The sequence below is a fragment of the Stenella coeruleoalba genome (genome assembly GCF_951394435.1).
Source record: "Stenella coeruleoalba genome assembly, chromosome: 2".
NCBI lineage: Eukaryota > Metazoa > Chordata > Mammalia > Artiodactyla > Delphinidae > Stenella > Stenella coeruleoalba.
The window spans coordinates 180057682-180075689 of NC_137147.1; the positions used below are offsets into that span (position 1 = coordinate 180057682).

Genomic DNA, 18008 nt, shown 5'->3' on the forward strand with positions numbered 1-18008 from the left:
TGCCAGATTTTTAAATTATGATTTTGTTTTCATTTCTTTCATCAATTATAATCACTTATGGGACATGAGAAGTTTGCTGATCACATGTCATTCATTAATTAAATGCTGAGTGATTTATGTAATGAACTATTGATGGCTGTCTGTAAATTACAGTACATTCAAATTTCAGACTTGTAAGCACATGCGCGTGCACACAGGCGCACACACGCACATTATACACGTTAACGTATGAAATTCAGGTAGGACATCACAGCAGAGTTGTGGAGCTTAAGAAAATCCATGGCATCATATATGACACTATCTTCTAACAAAATTTCATACAGTGCAAGCAGATTTAATGATCACCAAGACAGTACTTACCAGGAACTATGCCCGATGTTGTGAGGGATCCAAAGATAAATCAGACAGAAGCCTGCGCTCTTACAAGACACAAAATCCTAGTAGAACAGCAGACATGTGTGTAATTAACCAGAATAAAGCATGACAAATGCTGTACTAGACCTGAGTGTGACGTACTTGGAGAACGGTTGGTTGAGCCAGAAGTTTGAGGCTGGTCAGGAAACACGACAGGAGGTAGCGTTTGCTCAGGATGTAAGCACAAGTGTAGAAGTCAGTCAGGTGGGGTTTAGGGGTCGCAGGATGTGGATTAAAGCTAGGAAAGAACTAGAGGAAACTAATTAGAAATTCCAGTGCCTTCTATTTAAATGTTTCCTAATTTTGGATAAAGAAATTAACATTGTAACATCACTCAGATAATTTGTAGTATATTAAAAGCTTTCCATTATAATAGTGTTGTTATTATCCCTTTCTGTGTAAAAGTGTTACTTATAGAATCTCCAGAAGTTCATCAGACTTATTTTGTTACAATTTTCTATCTTCTCACGCATTCAGGATTTAGAGATAGGATTTATGGTTTTCCCATAACTTTCTTTTTTTGTTTGGTATTTTCAAATGATAAGCTAATAAAAATGTAAGGACACGCATTCTGTGTTGGAAAACAGCAAATTGTAGCAAGTGATAAACCATGTTTTGGAAAAAAAAAAAAAAGGCATGAAAACAACCTGATAAGGCCAACTACAGCCGTAACTTCCACTTTAAATTTGTTGAAGGAAAGAAAACTACCAGAGTGACTGAAAACGCAAAGGCATTGATTTACTTGCCAGATGAGGAAACACACAAGTGAGCAGCCTTGCCAAATGGTTCTGTTAGAGGGACAGTTTACGTTCGTTATGTGCCAGGAAGAAGTTGACTGTAGTTGTGCCAGTTAAGGATTGAAGTGAGCACCTTGGAGAGGGCAGGATGAGTGTCAAGTCCCCACACAGTTAATTAACACAAGTCCCACTGTTCATTGGTCAGGAAAGAGTCTTAGGTCCCGGGAGAGTCTGTTTTGCTGGAGCCATTCAAACCTCTTAGATACTCGCCAGCTTCGCAATTCAGTTTTGCCATTTCCTAGGCCAGTGTGCTGTGAGTAGAAAGGTCTTAGAGGTCTTCTGACACTTTCCTTGGCTCTGTCATAACATGTGTATAGTTTAAACGTAGTTATCAAATTGTGAGAGATGTTTCTGTCCAGTGAGAGCAAGAATAGATGACGCTGAGGAAATGGCAGATGCTTGGAGGCATCTTACTTCTTTCGAGTAAGAAGTAGTGGGTCTTAATGACCCCCTTCAGGAACACTGCAGTTAGCTAAACGCGCTCTGTACCATGCCTACTAGTCTTCAAAACCTGTGCATTATTTAACTGTGAAGCCAATAGCCATTACTGTCTTTCATGTGAATTCAGATTTGGAGCTGTGATAAAAAAGAAGAAAAAAACCTAGATTTTCTGATTCGGTGAAATACTTTAAAAATAATCATGGCACAGCCTAAAAACATATTCTTATGTCTTAGAGACATAAAAAGCTGTACTTACATCTTACAGAAATAAACATTTTCGTATTAGTGAATATAGAATTTTTGAACTCAAGGAACACTTGGGGTAGGTAGTTAATAATGTTCTTTTTTTTTAAGTTTAGGAAAATGATCCTACTTATTTTAGACTCTTAGTATCAGTTGGGTTCTTTATGTAAACTTTTTAATGAATTTTCTGTTTTTGGCGAGCTTTAAAGCATCCTGGCATGTAGTGGTTTCTCAAATACATATTAAATTTTGTTAAAAGTGCTTTAAACTCTCAAACACTTAAAAAAAATATTACTCAGGTGCTATGAAAAGATTTTAATCTTTGTTTTTTTATGAAACACCAAGCTGAAGTTGTCAAGTCTATGTGTTCACTTAGCAAATATTTATTGCCTTTGGAGGGGCAATGAGCAAGGAGCAAAGGGGGAAAAAGGAAAACCAAACTAAGCTCTACTCGCTTATAGCTCAGTGTCAATGAATAAAACTGGGCTGTCTCTCCAAGCAGGAGTTGACCTTTTATGAGGACTCAGCCTAAGAATGGCTTATTGTCTTGTTATCTGACTAAAGTTTCACCCTTCGAACATGGTATTGGAGATGCTTCCCGAGCTCCTTTCCTGTCTTTTGCCCTCCGCAGCCCTCTCAGTCTGGGGAAAGAACACCAAGCTAAGAGCTGGACAGCTGAGCTCTGGTTATTCTTCTGCCCTTCTTTCTAGGCTCTGTGATCTTGGCTAAATCTGTGAGCCTCAGTCCTTTCATCTTTCGAATGGGGATGTTAATTTTGCCCTGACACAGTCCAATGAGATAAGGTACTGTTGATTCTCGTCACTTGCAGCCGTCACATTCTGTAAAGTCACCACAAACACTGGATTAGCTAATACTGCACCATGGCTCCTACGGGAAATGCAGGGTTAGGTTTCCTGTGAGCCTTTGGTCATTTTCGTCAGCTATCAACACAAACCCTGGCTTTATGTGTGTTTCTGTTTAAAGACACCTCACTGAATGTATCTTGTTGATTCCTTGACATTAATTGGCCTCACAGACGCAGCATTATAACTCATGCCTGAACAAAGCTTGTCGAACACACGTATTTTTTTCCATGAGGCACATCAGACTCTTCTAATGCTTAGGAACACTGCACAGCATATCAGCACTATGCTCGAGGGCTGTTTTAAACAGTGAAATCACTAACAAAAAGGAAAAAAGTTTTTTAAATGTGGCGCTAAATAGACTGCAGAAAGGACACTTGTTTACAGTATGGGAGCTGCAACAAGGCAGAGCATCAACTACTGCTAGGAACATGCCACACACTTTTTGCCTGTGCATGTCTACACATGACCACGACAGTGCCACCAGTGTGGATTTGGGGGTGCAAGCAGGTGAATGCACAAATACAGAATCCGCGAGTGAGGCGCAACCATGTATGAATGCACTTTGTACATTCGTAGAGCGCAATACAAATCTCAGAGTCAGTTACAGAATAAAAGTGCTTTCGGGACGCAGGTATAATAACTTTGTGTAAAGTCGATATGATCGGTGTCACGTTAATCAGGTAATAAGTGTATTATTTGAAAGTGACCACAAGTTCTTAGGTCAGTAAAGCTACAAAGACAACTCTCGCTGTGAACTCTGGCTCCTCAGCGCTCACATTTAATGCACAGTAGCAGGGAGAAGCACTGTGACTTGTTGCTTTGCACTTAGCGGTTAAGGTGGCGTTGTGACCTCATTAAAGGCGCGGAGGGGCATTCCCTATGTTTTACCAAAGTATTATGTTTCTAAATACGTGACATTCATATGGAAACATTTTGATCTTAACTAGCGGTGTAAGTGCTGTTCTTGGGCTTTTGGTACCATTTTATGTTGCAGACCAAGTACAAATTGACATTTTCAAGCTGGTTTTGGTTAACTCCTTAACGTTGGAAATTGGAACTTTCCAATGTAATAACCTGCTGTATTAATATGTTATGCTGTTGACAGAAGTACAAATGGAAAACACACACATACCTACAGAAATTTCCTTGTAGAACAAAATGGAAATGACTCGGGTGGCCTAAACCTTATCAGGTAGACCTCGTATTGGGAGTTATTCTCCTATTTGAGATAAAATGCTAGAGTCTGGAATATCCTTTTTAGTAAATTCGGTTTCTGAGTATCTCTGTTGTTTGAAATAGCCTGATTTCCACTGCTTAAAAAGCAGGCTACTCACCGGCTCGTCTCCTCTGGCCTGTATCAGTGTCACTGTAGCCACTCGGCAGCAGAGTCTGTCAGAAACTCCAATTAACCATGTAAGTGTATTTCATGGCATCACATCTCACTGTGTCAGACCCCTGCTGCCTTTCTATCATTAACAGAAATGCAGGTGCAAACAGCATTTATGTACTTTGATAGGAAGCAGTTGGAGACATCTCACCGTGGGACCCAACATTTTCAGGTTGTATACATCTGTTCAGATAATGTATGCGGCCCCAGCAACATGAACACAAGGATGGGAGCATCTGCCCCCAAGACCATTTGCCATATAGCAGGTGCTTACATCTTTATTTATGCAGATAGTTGGTGTGATAAGCTGAGTGGGGATAAAGGAAAGAATTTCGACAGCGGTATTTAGATGTTATGCAAGCCACAAGTACAGGCTAGGCATTTTATGTTTGTAAAAGTCTACTACTAATAGGAGTGGAAATTTGTAAGTCTAGTCATGCTTTGAATGAACATCTTGTCTTTAAATTAATTGGCACCGAAACCCTAAAAACATTTACAGAAATTCCAATGTCCAACTTATATTAGAAACAGCAAGTTATTATTTTGGTTTTGATAAAGTAACTTTAAATGATTTTGAATGCATTTTGCTAAAAGTTCTGAAAGGAAAACAGTGCTCTGTTTTTTTCAAAAATTCTAATACTACTAAGAGAATCTTGTGATGATATTTCTTAAAATTGGAGAAAAAATGCAAATGTCATTAGTTTAAATATGTTATAAGATGTTCCATGAATATAAATTGAGTAAAATAAATTTCAAAGCATTAACATTTATAATATTTTTGTCAAAAAAAATTTTTATTTAAGCTGTATTCTAACATTTCCAACTAGTGATATTTAATTATAATTTATATTTTTATTAGGATAAATTACCTTTAAACACTTCATTTTCACAACTCTGTCTCATGGATCTGCCGTATTATATTCTCACGAGGGAAAAGCGTGAAGGAAACAAAAACTTATCACCCAAAAGCAAGACATTTCCAGATTTTATTTTCTATTCTCATTCACATACACACACAAAAAATCAGAATCTTGAAAGAGCTTGAACTAGGTTTCATGTAGTCGGCAGTTCTCAAACATTTTAGTTTCAGGCCCCTTTACGCTCTTAAAAACTATTGAGGACTCAAAGAAGATTTTTTTATGTCAGTAGTGTCAAATGGGATTTACCATATTTGAGATTATAAACTGAAAAAATATGTGTTTGTGAATTCATTTTAAAATAACAGTAATCTCACTACAGCTTAACATAAATAACATATTTTGTGTAATTGGCTATATTTTCCAAAGCAAAAAAATTCGTGAGAAGACTAGCATTGATTTATGTTTTTTGCAAATCTTTAAAGTCTGGCTTCACTGAAAATGGTGGGAGTCTCCTATCTGGTCCTGCATTCAGTATGTTGTGCTGTATTGTTTATGTTGAGGTATTTGAAGAAAATCCAGCTTTACAGTCACTGGAAAGGGAGGGAGTATTTTAATAGCCTTTTCAGATAATTGTGGATAATTTTCTTTGCTACTACATCAAAATGTGTCAGATAACTATACCTGAGTTTAAACGAGTCAGGTAGCAGCTTAAAGTTTAGCTGTAATGTGAAGTTTGAAACCGTGTCAGTGTACTTCTTGTATTCTGTTACATTTAGGTCCATCGTGCAATGCGTATTAGAAAACAGTTCACTGAGTTACGCAGATCTTCTATATATGTCATTTTATACAATATTTTTAAAATCATATTTGTTAAAATAACCAGCAGTCTTACCTGAAAAATCACTAAGTCTAGGGAAGCTTCAATATCCTGATGATGGATTCAAGTTTTCCAACATTCTAATGCTGCTCGAAAGAATGATTTTTATCATTGGCCATGGGTACTGCCAGATGTTTCTTCTTGTAATGACAAGGCTCGTTCATTCACGTCTGAGAAAATGTCTGCGAGGTACCCAGGTCTGAATATGTTCTCTCAACATATGTGTGTCAGATGTTCTTTCAAGTCAAGATGGTTATTCCATGAAGAGCAGCTAGTCCAGCTTCAGACCATCACATGAGCACTGTTGCTCGTGGCCACCGTCATGCCTCAATGAGCAGCGGAAGTGCTCTGGGGGGGATGAACCGTGTCATCGTACAGAATTTTTAAAAGGCCCGTAAGGATCAAGGTTTAAGAAAACTGAAATTTTATCCTGCGTTTTTGTTCTGCTGAGGGAGTATGGTGGCAAAGGATGTGGCTGCTTGGACAGTTTGCTGTCACTGCCTGAGTTCACTTTTATCCAGTTACGTCCTTTGCTCCATCAATGCAACATGTGCAGAGGCCGACAGGGTAGAAAAGGCAAGTGACATCTTATTACGAGTATGAAAAGAGAGTGTGAAGACCCTCCCCAGGTTGGCAGACCATACTTTGAGAAACCGTGCTCTAGTCTAATCCTCCCTTGGTAAAAAGAGAAACTTAAGGCCAGGAAAGATGATCTCGCGCAGGCTCACTCCAGTAGTAAGTGAAAGAACCAAAGCCAGGCCTCTGTTCTCTTTCTTGCATGTAATGCAACTCGTCTCGTTTACCCCGAGGAGCTTCCCCCTCACCACCCAAAAAAGGAAAATTCTCAGATGCTCTGTCAAGGTGACTAAAGGGGCAGGACGTACCACATGAGGAATTTAGAAATTCTTTCAGCATTTTCACACTTCTTCATTCAGTCCTAATGTTCTTCATTGACCTCAGTTTTAGAAGCAAGAGCAACAGGATTTGAAAAACATCTGGGAAATTTATATTATAACTGAAATTATAAAAGACCTTAGTAATGATTTTTTTCCTTTCATTTTTGCTCATCATAAAAAACCTCTTTAAGTCGGTACCTAAAAGTGTTATTAAATTGATTGTGTAATTGATGCTTTAAAAAAGTTACATTTTGACATAGGCCTAGAGGGTTTGTTCATCAGAAGCTCTGTGAAAGGACACCATGGAGTTTGGGATTAAAATATACACACGACTATATATAAAACCAACAAGTACCTACTGTATAGCACAGGGAACTCTACTCAATAACCTATAACAACCTATAACAGAAAAGAATCTAGAAGAGAATAGATATACATGTATACATATAACTGAATCACTTTGCTGTACACCTGAAACTAACACAACATTGTAAATAAACTGTATTTCAATAAAAAAATTTTAAAAAAAAAGAAGAGGAAGGCCACCACGGAAGAAGCCTGGCTTTTAAGCACTAGGGCACTGTGAAGGGACTCCCTCTGTGTTAATTTCCTTAAAATCTTAAATTTCCTGTGAGTCTCCAGTAGCCATGCTGTAGACTCCTGTTAGGAAAAGGAAGCGTGCGCTCTCTCCTGAGGGTTACACTCTGATTGGAAAAGGTTAGTCAAAAGGATCTTCATTTTCCCAGCGTCGAGATGGTTGGTGTGGCACTCACAGCCACTGGAGGAGACCGACAATATAAACAGAGTCATCGCCAAACCCCTTCCTTAAGTTCAGTGTGTTGGAACGGAAGGAGAGCAGCTTTGGGGCCAGAGTGGGTTCACACCCATCTCTCACCTACCAGCTTGTGACCTCTCCAGGAAGTTTCAGTTCCTGCATCCGTGGCCCAGAGATGTTACTATCGAGAGCGGGTGGAGGATGAAGTGAGATCATAGCTTAAGCACCGAATCTGACTCTTGACGGAGGGACATTTTAGTCCTTCACAAGGGGGTTTAAGGGTTTAGGATGAGGAAAGATAGAGTTAATAAGTAGAAACGGGGAGCATATACTCTACCTATGGTAAATTTTCTCACAAAGAAAAGAAAGGAGGTAGGGCAGTAGCTTGAAGAGGAGAGAAAGCCCAAGGATTATTTATGGTTGTTGGGTTTGTTTGTATAGTTTCTTGTCCAGCAAAAGCACAAGAGAAAGCAAGACAATACAGCCGAGAGCTATCAGGTCACTCATTTAGTGAATAACGTATTGCCTGATGGCCACGTACCAGACAGGGACTAGGGACCGAGGTCCTGGCAGTGAACAAAGCCAGCCCCTGCTTCCTTGGAGCTTACATTCTAGTGGGAGGAGACAGGTGATATAATCTCATTATAAACATAAGTGCTGTGAATGACAATTAAAGAAAACAGTTGAGCACCTGGGGTGGAGCACGGCCTTCAGGTGGGATGGTCGGGAAGGCCTCCTGAAGGCCCGGGGCTCGCTGATGGTGTAGGAGCCCAGAGGCAGCGGAGGGGCCTGGAGACAAGTGTGGGTGCAGCAGGTGTTGGGAACACCCCATTTCCTGATTCTGAGATACACATCTTCTTACCTTTTCGTGCTTTAGGACTCGGGGCATATGGTATATATTTAGAGCAATAGGGCCTCGCCCTCCTGACCCCACCCCAGGAAAAAGTAACCATATTTGTGTTGTATAATTAAAGAGGAGAGTTTAGAAGTAGGAAGCAGGGCCAGTGACCTCTCTCTTCCGCACCAAGTGTCAGTCACTTGAAGCTGCTAAAACAAAGTACCATGGACCGAGTGGCTTCCAAACAACAGAAATTTATTTCTCAAGTTTAGAGGCTGAAAGTCCAAGATCAGGTGCCAGCGTGGTCAGGTTCTGGTGAGAGCCCTCTTCTGGGCGGCAGGCTGCCATCTTCTCAGTGTACGCTCCTGTAGCAGAGAGAGAGGAAGAGAAGTCTCTGGGGTCCCTCTTATAAGGGCACCAATCCCACTCATGAGGGCTCCACCCTCGTGACCTGATTAACTCCTAATACCATTACACTGGAGGTTAGCATTTCAATATGTGAATTTGGGGGTGGGGAGGGAAGGCACAAATACTCAGTTCATTGCAAGGTCAATGCCAAAAATCACTGACAAGAGAGAGAGCCATGGGGGAAGGGTAGGGTGGGGCAGAGGGGTGGGGCCTCAGACAAGCAGTGGGAGAAACCTGGGCTGGTCCCAGTGAGGGACTGAAGGGAGTCTGCTAGGACAAGAAACTGACTGTGGAATCAGTCTGCAGCCTCAGACTGGAAACCTGACATTTATGATGTTGTCCAGTGTTCACAGTGGTTGGATTTCTCCAGCACCAGGCAGCAGGCAGTGGGAGTGGAAAGCATGGGGGAAGTAGGGGAACCAGGCGGGGTAAGCACTGTGGAAAGACGCACGCATGCTGGGAGTATCCAGGGATGATCAGGCAGGAAGCCAACTCCAGGACCAGGAGTATTTACCTAAGTACACATACCTATGTACGTGCAGAGCCTCGGGGAAAAGAGAACGCAGGTGGACTGTGTCATCACTCCATCCCCTTGGAGAAAATGGGGAGTTAACGCTTACATGTTCCTAACCTGTGGACGAGAGTGAATGTTTCCTTCAGCCAGGTCTGTAGTTGTCATCCAAAGAACAATAAAGATACTGATGGAGGAGAAGCCGGGCAGAATTCAAAAGGAAAGGAGTCCAGATTGGTCCCACAGTTTTCACACTCTGAGGTCTTCGTGGTTTTGTACCTCAGAATCTGTACAGTGTATGGGGGTTAGCTCACGGAGGTCCAGACTGGTCAGCCCCGTGGGAATAACTCCCACAAGCCCAGGACCTTGGTGCCAGCAGTGCCCGGTGCTTCCTTTTCTTTCTCTTTATTTTCTTCCAAGTGTCAGTATCATAGGTGGTCTCTCTGTGTTAAGGTAAGATGTACCTTGATTGAAGAAGTGAGGAACGGTAAAGATTCAGCAAACAGGAGTTTTAGGGAATAATTATCCACGTAACAAAGAGATACGCGGTGCTGGACATTGGTACTTACAAATCATGAACTGTTTGACATACAAGCTGAGGTACAGAAAGATCCAGAAAAAAACAAAAATGTCCTAAATCAGTGTGAGTTGTGAAGATAAAATATCTGTACAACTCTGCCATAAAGCAGTGGAACCATTATTTCATTTTTTAAAATGCAGTTTGCACATTCTTTAAAGATGTCTGTTCTATATATATACAGCAAATCTACTTTTGAAATTATGGTATAAAAATAAGAATATCTTTGTGATTCCAGTCCCTTGCTTTTAACTATTCTGCTGTTGAAACATTGTGATCTTTACCACTCTAGTTTCATAATCATGGTATTTTGACCAAAAGCAAGAACTTTCTGCACTGTCCTAGTTTAGTCGTTCCAGCTGACTGCGTGTTCTGATGTTGAAACCTTGTCTTTCCGTTCATCCCACTAAGGAAAAGGTTTTCTTCACCAACTGTCATCCCAGATATGTAACTGTTCCAACTGATATTGAAATATAAGGTGTAAACAGAAGGGGTCCATTTGTAACTCGGTGGTGGAAGATTTCTTGCCCTGAGACGTTTATGTAGCTCACTAAAGCCCTTTTGCAGGAGGTGTTTCCCTGCTCACCAGTCCTGTTGAGAAACAGCTGACTCAGAAGAAGTCGGCATCTCCTGGAAAGACAGCGCGCACAGGTATTTGTCCTATGGGAGTTAGAGTGTCCAACGAAGTGATGTGCTGCTTTCACCTTGATGCGGTCCAGTTAGCAAGGCCTTCTGGGTTTCCGCTGTGTGACTCACCTGAACATTCACAATCCTAGCAGTATTAACAGCAAAAAGAATAACGGGAGGACGGGCTTAACAAAGCATCCCTCTGGCTTGCTTTGCGTTCCTCATAGATCGTTAGCTCTTAGTCAAATTCTGGCGCTACTCAGTCATTCTTAGATTTGGGTAAAGATACCAAGTTGACTGCTGTGTAATAGTGAATAAAATCTTGCTCACATTACAGGGTTTTTCGGGGTTTTTTTTTTTTTTTTTGCCAAAACGATAAATAACTTCATCTTTCTCGATGCATTAAAAGTAAGAATATATCATAGTTTTCAACTGTTTTTCATCAGAAGCACTTGAAATTAAAAACAGTTCCTCCCAGAAATGAGGACTGATACAGGGGGCTTAATTAAAATGAAGGAGAAATTCACTGAAATTGAGCATTATTAAAAAGTATTTTAAATGTAGTACTTTTTAAATTTTCATTTGGGACATTAATTATATGACCCAAAAAGAATAATTAGCTACTAGAATTGAACAAAAACCACATTGTGTAATTTTTTTCTTTTATTGCCGTTAATGTTTTAGGTAACTGGCTTTTAAATTTGTTCATAAAGAGTGCTTGTTTCCCCATGCTTCGTGACATATTCACATATCTAATTTGTTCAATTTTATGGGCTACAGACCCTCTTTGGATGCTAGACTTTTCTTTCTATAAACAAGCTATCTTAAACTTACTTCTTAATGATCCCCCACCACCACCGCAGCATACTGAAATCTACAAGTGCTGTCAAAGTTCTGGTTGCCCTGACCCACCCTCTGAGAGTCCCCATATTTTCTCTTCCGAATTGAGAAACCCCGTGGCCATTGCTCTCACTGTCCTCCTGAGATGTGGCCAGAGTCGCTAGTCCCACTCTAGACCCCGTCCCTCCCAGGACCCCTGAGACCTGGGCTTACCCCCATCCCCTGAAGGGCCACCAGGGGAGTTTTGTCCCCTGCTAAGCTGGAGAACAACAGCAGTTAGCATCAATGCTCAGTATAAACAAAAGAGGAGAGGGTGTCCCCAGAAAACAGCCCTTTACAATGCACGTATGTTCACTCCTATTCACTAGAACTGTTCATTCATCTGCTTAGCACTTTGTCAACTGGATGCAAAAATTGGGGGGCGGGGCAGGGGAAGAGAGCCTGATAGGCTGGATCAGATGTAACAAGTGAGCTGTCAGAGAGAAGTGCTTTACAGGTTTATGGGGAGCATCGTTCACAAGTAATAGTTATTTCCTCCCGCTTTCCTTGATTTACCTCTTAAAAAAGAAATACCCGTTTAAGGGTTCAGTGCTGCTGCCGTATGATTCACGGTCAAGATTTGTGCGTTTTTTCCTCCCACCAAAAATAAATGTCAGGAGCTTCGTACTTCTTGGCAAGAGAAGGTAGGAAACTGCTGAGAATCTAACATGTGGTAAGCACTACCCTGGCACGTTTAATGCGTACTTTCTTCAGTTAATCCTGACAGCGACCAGATACTATCATGCCCATTTCATAAAGGGGAACATTCAGGCTGAGTGACTCTCCCAAACCACGAGACAGAGACAGGAGTTGAACCCACATCTGTCTGAACCCCCAAACCCGTGATCTTACCACTAGAGACTGTGATGGTGACTGTCACCATGCGTAATAGCTTCCAGGCAGCAGGTAGACCTGGGAAGAGCCTTTGGAGTCACGCGGGCCAAGGCTTGAGTTCCAGCCTGTTACCCGCTGGCTGCAAAATCTTCATCTGTAAAATGCACATAACAGTAACTCCTGACCCAGCGCGTTGTGGGGATTAAAGGACATAACGCGCGCGAAGTATTTTGCACAGCACCTGACACGTAAATTGGGAACATGCTCGCTTCCTTTGTACAGTGTCAGATTTCCTGAACTTGGGCTCCTAGTAGGATGACTCTACGCAGGCTGAGTGCCGTAGATGTGTGGACTGGAGTGATGCTTGGCTTCCCGAGTCCTTGGAAACAAAGCACCCGTGTGCCTGTGTTGCCAGCGCGCTTTACGGTACCATCTCTCCCGCCAGCACTCAGTACAGCCCTGTAGATGGCGCCGCAGAGCCGGGACATGCGGGGGAACGGGTGGGCGATGGCTCCACGTGTTTGTAGGTTTTTCAACAGAATTAAGTTGAGCTGCCTTGTGTTCTGAGACGTTTCTTTCATCTCAGATTTCTCCGGGGTTTTACCATGCTTGTTCTAACCAGAGACCATCCTGGGAAACAGTTTGAACCCCAACTGGAACTTATTATTGGAAAGCCAAGTGGGAGGGAGGACAGGGATGCCAACCAATAAAGTTTAAGATAGGGTTTTTCAGTTCAATAACGTTAAAACCTAAACAAGTCCTAAAAGTTTTGGCTCTTTCGTGGCCAAGACTTGGCAACACTTTCGCTCTGAGCCTGGAGCCAGGGACTGCGTCAAGAGCGGGGGGCCCCCTCTCTCCACCTCCGCTCCGGCTTAGCCGCGGGCCCTCGGGTCCCCGCAGGTGGAATGAGGGGCAGCCGTGCCCGAACCAGCCAAGGGTCGGGTGGGAAGAACTCTGTTCAGAAGCAGCGCTGCGGGCCTCGGTTCATGCCGGTGGGAATCGGGAAGTGAGCTGCTTGCGGCTCTTGGACAGTCACCCGCCCCGTGTTCCTGTCTCTTAACACGGTGTGCGGGGCCACGTTGTGGCACAGTTAGAGGGGGCTGGCTCAGATGCGGGCGCGCGGTGCCACTGGGCCCTCGGCTTCCATCCGCCGCCTGGCAGGGCAGCTGACACGCACCAGCCCCGGGCTCTGGAGGAGATGGAGGGGGACGCACACGGTGCTTTCTCCGGACAGATACCTGGCCGCCTTTCTGGGTTTGTCAGAACCCTGTGGATAGGAAGTGGGAAACTCAGCTTTGAATATCTGCTTTTACCTTCAGGTGACTATTACCTTTTCATCAGTTCTCTAATAAGTGGGCTGTTGGAAAGAATCATTTGATGGTAATTGAAGTTTGGAGATATGACAAGCCATTGCTATTTCAAATTTTTTTCTTCTCCTTAAAATCCAGAGATAAAAATTATATTTTGGAGCTAATTAGGGCAATTTTGTAAAGAATTTTCCCCCTTTTGAGGGGAGGATGAAGGAGAGGAAGGAAGGTCACTGCTTTGCATTGGAATGGGACGGACCTGGGTTGTGTGGATTTTGGCATGTAATTAACTTCCTCAAGCCTCTTTTTGCCTCATCTGTAAAAGGGGACAATAATGTTTATTTGCAGAGTTTGCATAAGGATTCAATTAAAAGACCAGCATAGATTCTAGACCATAATAAGGACTCATTGGCTCCTCGTTTTCCTTTAATCCACAGTTAGATCAAATTCTCACCCTGTAAATGTCACTCTTCAAAATAATTGTTCAATATGCTTAACATATTAAAAACAGTCCACATTTAAAATCCTAATGCTAAGTATTTGCATTGTAGAACTGTGCAAAAATTAATTTTACTGAGTGAGGCTTTTATGTTTTCAGTTTAGAAAAGTCCATGTTTAGTGCCTCAGAGTCCTGTGGGTCTAACTGTGTTACGGGTAATTCCGCAGGATTTCCAGAAATGATGAATGTCAGTAGAAATTTCGACTTACCATTTAGTGCACAGTTCTGTGAAATCTGTAAGTTAGTAGGTGACAGGTGACGGGGTTGAGATCACACCATCTGGCAGAGGCCTTGTAAGTGTGTCGTGGAGTAAACCACTGTTGCAACCACGTGGCCAAGAAAGCCTTCCCACAATCAGACAGCTCAGTGTTTTAAAAAACTTCATGGCATTTGCAGTTTCTCTAAACACTCCTATTGATCAAACCTCTTTAAAAAGAAAAAGAAAAGAAAACCCCTGTAGTTATTGTAGCATAACTGACCTTTATTGCAGACGGCCCTGTTTTATTTTAAAGAGCCCGTGTTGGGAGGAACAGTTCTCAGGACTGCGGTTGTCCTTCGGGGATGAGCTCTGATGCTTCTCAGGGCTGAACCTTGGGGGGTAGTGATGAACTGCCTGTCAGACGATTCGATTACTTCCCTTATCATTAGCAATTCTCATCATTAAGTAGGCAAGGAAAGTAAAAACCCGAGATGCTCTCAAGGTGTCATCTGGACACAGTCATTTACGTACGGACGCACACTTACCCATCACAGATATCCCCACGGATAACCTTTTGCAAAACGGATCCAAAAGGGAAACTTTCGTTTTCCTTTTATTCATTCAAAAAATATTTGTAAGTACCTCCTGTGTGCCAGGCCCCGAGAGCATTCAGTGGGAGACACACATTCAGCCCACCCCGACCTGTACTTCCCCCGGTGGCTCCACCCCGAAGGCCACACTAAGGCCAGTTTCTTTAGTTTCCTTTGAGAGAGATTCTGTGTGTATACAGGAATAGATCTGTGTGTGTTTCTCACTGCTTTTTTTTTTAAATCCAAGTGATAGCATACGGTAAACCTCACATCTTGGAGAGTATTCCACATCAGTCTAACTCATTCTTCTTTTCCACTGTGGCACAGTATTCCGTTGTATGGTTGGATGAGTATTGTATTAGTACCCTGTTGCTGGACGTTTTAGTAATTCCTAGGGGTTCTTTTTTCCTTCTATTTTTGTGGCCTCGCCGTCTTTCTCCTGCCTTGCTTTTCTTCTGATGCATCGTTTCATTCCCTATCACTGCATCATTAATGATTCTGGGAGGTGGGACTCAGCACCACCTTCGTGAAGACCCCACCCTTGTATGTAATCCCCAACAGATCCGGGCAGGCATGAGCAAGTTAGCTTACTGTGCAAGGCCTTGTCTTTTCACCCCACAGACTTCTCGTGACTAGCTTGTGGTTAGTGATCATGAAGCCAGTTGATACGCTCTTCTACGCCAGCACCCACTTCTTTGAATTGCAGGGAACTGAAGGATGACTCTGTGCGGCGGGCCCCGTACTTCTCACCCAGGGCCCTGTGGTCTCAGGCCACCAGGCTGCTCACCGATCAGTGTTCTCTGTTGCCGGGACAGCTGGTTACCCTAAAGAGTTTCCTGTGCTCCTGGACCACGGTCGGCCTCCTTTTCTTTTGACTGCCATTGCTCTTTGTGTGTGACTTTATTTCCACTGTAATGGACGAACTCTTGAAGATCAGTTGAAGCACATCCACTTTTTTTTTTTTTTTGCGGTACGCGGGCCTCTCACTGCTGTGGCCTCTCCCGTTGCGGAGCACAGGCTCTGGACGCGCAGGCTCAGCGGCCATGGCTCATGGGCCCAGCTGCTCCGCGGCATGTAGGATCCTCCCGGACCGGGGCACGAACCCGTGTCCCCTGCATCGGCCACCAAGGCAGGCCGAAGCACATCCACTTTACATGTATCGTAATTAGCTCCCTCCCTCGCCTTTGGAATGGCTCAATAAAGATAGTTGGTTTCATTGCTGGAAACCTTAACTGTCAGAAGGTTGCTTCCTTACACTTGGTCATAAAACCTAGGAAGCCCCTTCCCAGTGGAAGTCTTCGGGGACCTTGACGTGACCTTGACCACCGCTTGTTGCTTCAGCTGCATCTTCTCTTCTTTGTTATTTCTGCTCCTCATTGTGCTGGCATCGCCGTTCTCTGCCTCTGAGGGTCAGTTTTCTGTTTCTAGCTGTTCCTCCTCTCTTCACTCTAATCCCCGTCTTTTTCCCTCCTCGCATGTCTGTTTTCTTTAAAGCGACGTCTACTCCAGAGCTTGCTTGTTTCTGCCACTATTTGTGGGGTTCACATCCCAACAGCATCACTTACTGTCTCTCTTGTTAGTTCCTCAGGTGGTTCGTCAGTTGGCCTCACCTCTCCCCTTTATCTCAAAAGGTTTTGTTGTTGTTTGGTTTGGTTTTTCGTTTGCTTGTTTGTTTTTAAATCATGGTGCAAACCCATTTCCTTATGCTGGCAGTGGGCAAATTTTCAAAGTAATTTGGCATTGTTCAAGCTTGCTTTTAAGTTATGGTTTTTTTTTTTTTCTTTCAGCCACTGGTCACTTTATCACAAATACCACTTACAAATTAAACAAATAATTATCAGATTTCTGAGCCCATGCCTAACCCTGTTCCAGGCCCTGAAGAGGCAGATAAACTCCCCTCCCTCGAGAAATTCACTCCAGAGGTGGGGGGGCTGCGGACCATAATGAAGTCCGTGAGCACGTGTACGGGAGAAAATTAAAACAGGAAGGCGGGGCAGGGAGCTCAGAATGGGGTACAGGTTACTGAGGCGCTCAGGGAAGAGTTCATCACGAAGAGGCGGTTTGAACAAAACTTGAAGGGAATGCTGCAGCAGGTACCGGCGGTCACCTAGGGAAGCAGTCAGGGTGGTGAGAGCGCAGGCGAGGACCAGCCCCGGGGGGGCGGTTGGCGTGCCTGGAGGCGGTGCGGGTCAGAGGGCTCCCAGGAGCCGAGGGCGCCAGGCCCTGGAGGCCCCTGCGAGGACTTGGGCTCTGGCTCGGGGACGAAGAGCCGACTGCACAGACTTGAGCAAGACAAGTGACGTGTCTTGTGCTGCGATGCGTTACTGTCACGTACTATTTCAAGAGGACTCGCGGCTAATTAAGGCCAGCATAGCCTTTCTTCCAGCTCTTCTCGCTATAAATATTGTGTGCTCGATCACTTAGGAGTATGGCCTAGACAGAAATCACCCAATGTTTCTTCTTTTTTCCCTCCCTCACCCCGATAGGTTGTGTAGATGCAAAGACCATTGTGATTGTTAGTGGAATTATTTAATAAGCCTTGTCCCTAGGCAACCAAAAGCTTTCAATACTTTTAAGCTCTCTGCAAACTTTCACCAGTTCTGATTTAGTATATTTATCAATACGTACAACTTACGTCAGTACTTCTTCCAGAAAGATGAGATGAGGCTTAACATGAAAGACGTTTAAATTTAAAGGCTGTGAAAATAGAAGTAAAAAAATGAATTAAATTATGCAGGAAGATGAGGCAAATGTAGCATATCAATTTGGGTGACTGTTGTGAGGTGATCGACCCGTCAGTTTACCCGTGAACTTCATGGTAGCAAAGCCAAAAGGGAAAAACAACAGATGACATAATTATCCTTGTCTGATGCCCCCAGACCGTAACACGACTCTTTTTCCCTCTTCCTCTAATGTAAGCTACCAAAATAATTTGGTCTGTCAGGATATATTTCAGCCTTATTCCTCCTGTGCTACTATTTGTTTACTCGCAGAGTGTCATTTTTGCTGAAAACATCAATTTTCTGCTAAAATTGCCACTTCACTAACTGTAGACATGAAAATCAAGGTTGATTTTTTTTAATGTTCATTTGTCTGCTTTACCAGATTGCCAGCTACCTAAGGCAGAAATTGTATCCATTCATCTTTAGATCCTTGGTGGCCCCTAAAGAAATAGTTCTTCAG

General features: G+C 43.1%; 1 protein-coding gene across 1 annotated transcript in view; it reads left to right on the forward strand.

The window, feature by feature from the left end:
* ZNF438 (zinc finger protein 438) overlaps positions 1-18008 on the forward strand; it is a 170932-nt gene that overhangs the window by 146866 nt on the left and 6058 nt on the right. Inside the window, exon 6 of the mRNA XM_079915229.1 lies at positions 10458-10541. Within this exon, the coding sequence (XP_079771355.1) occupies positions 10458-10541 (84 nt within the window). The remainder of the gene's footprint in view (positions 1-10457; positions 10542-18008) is intronic.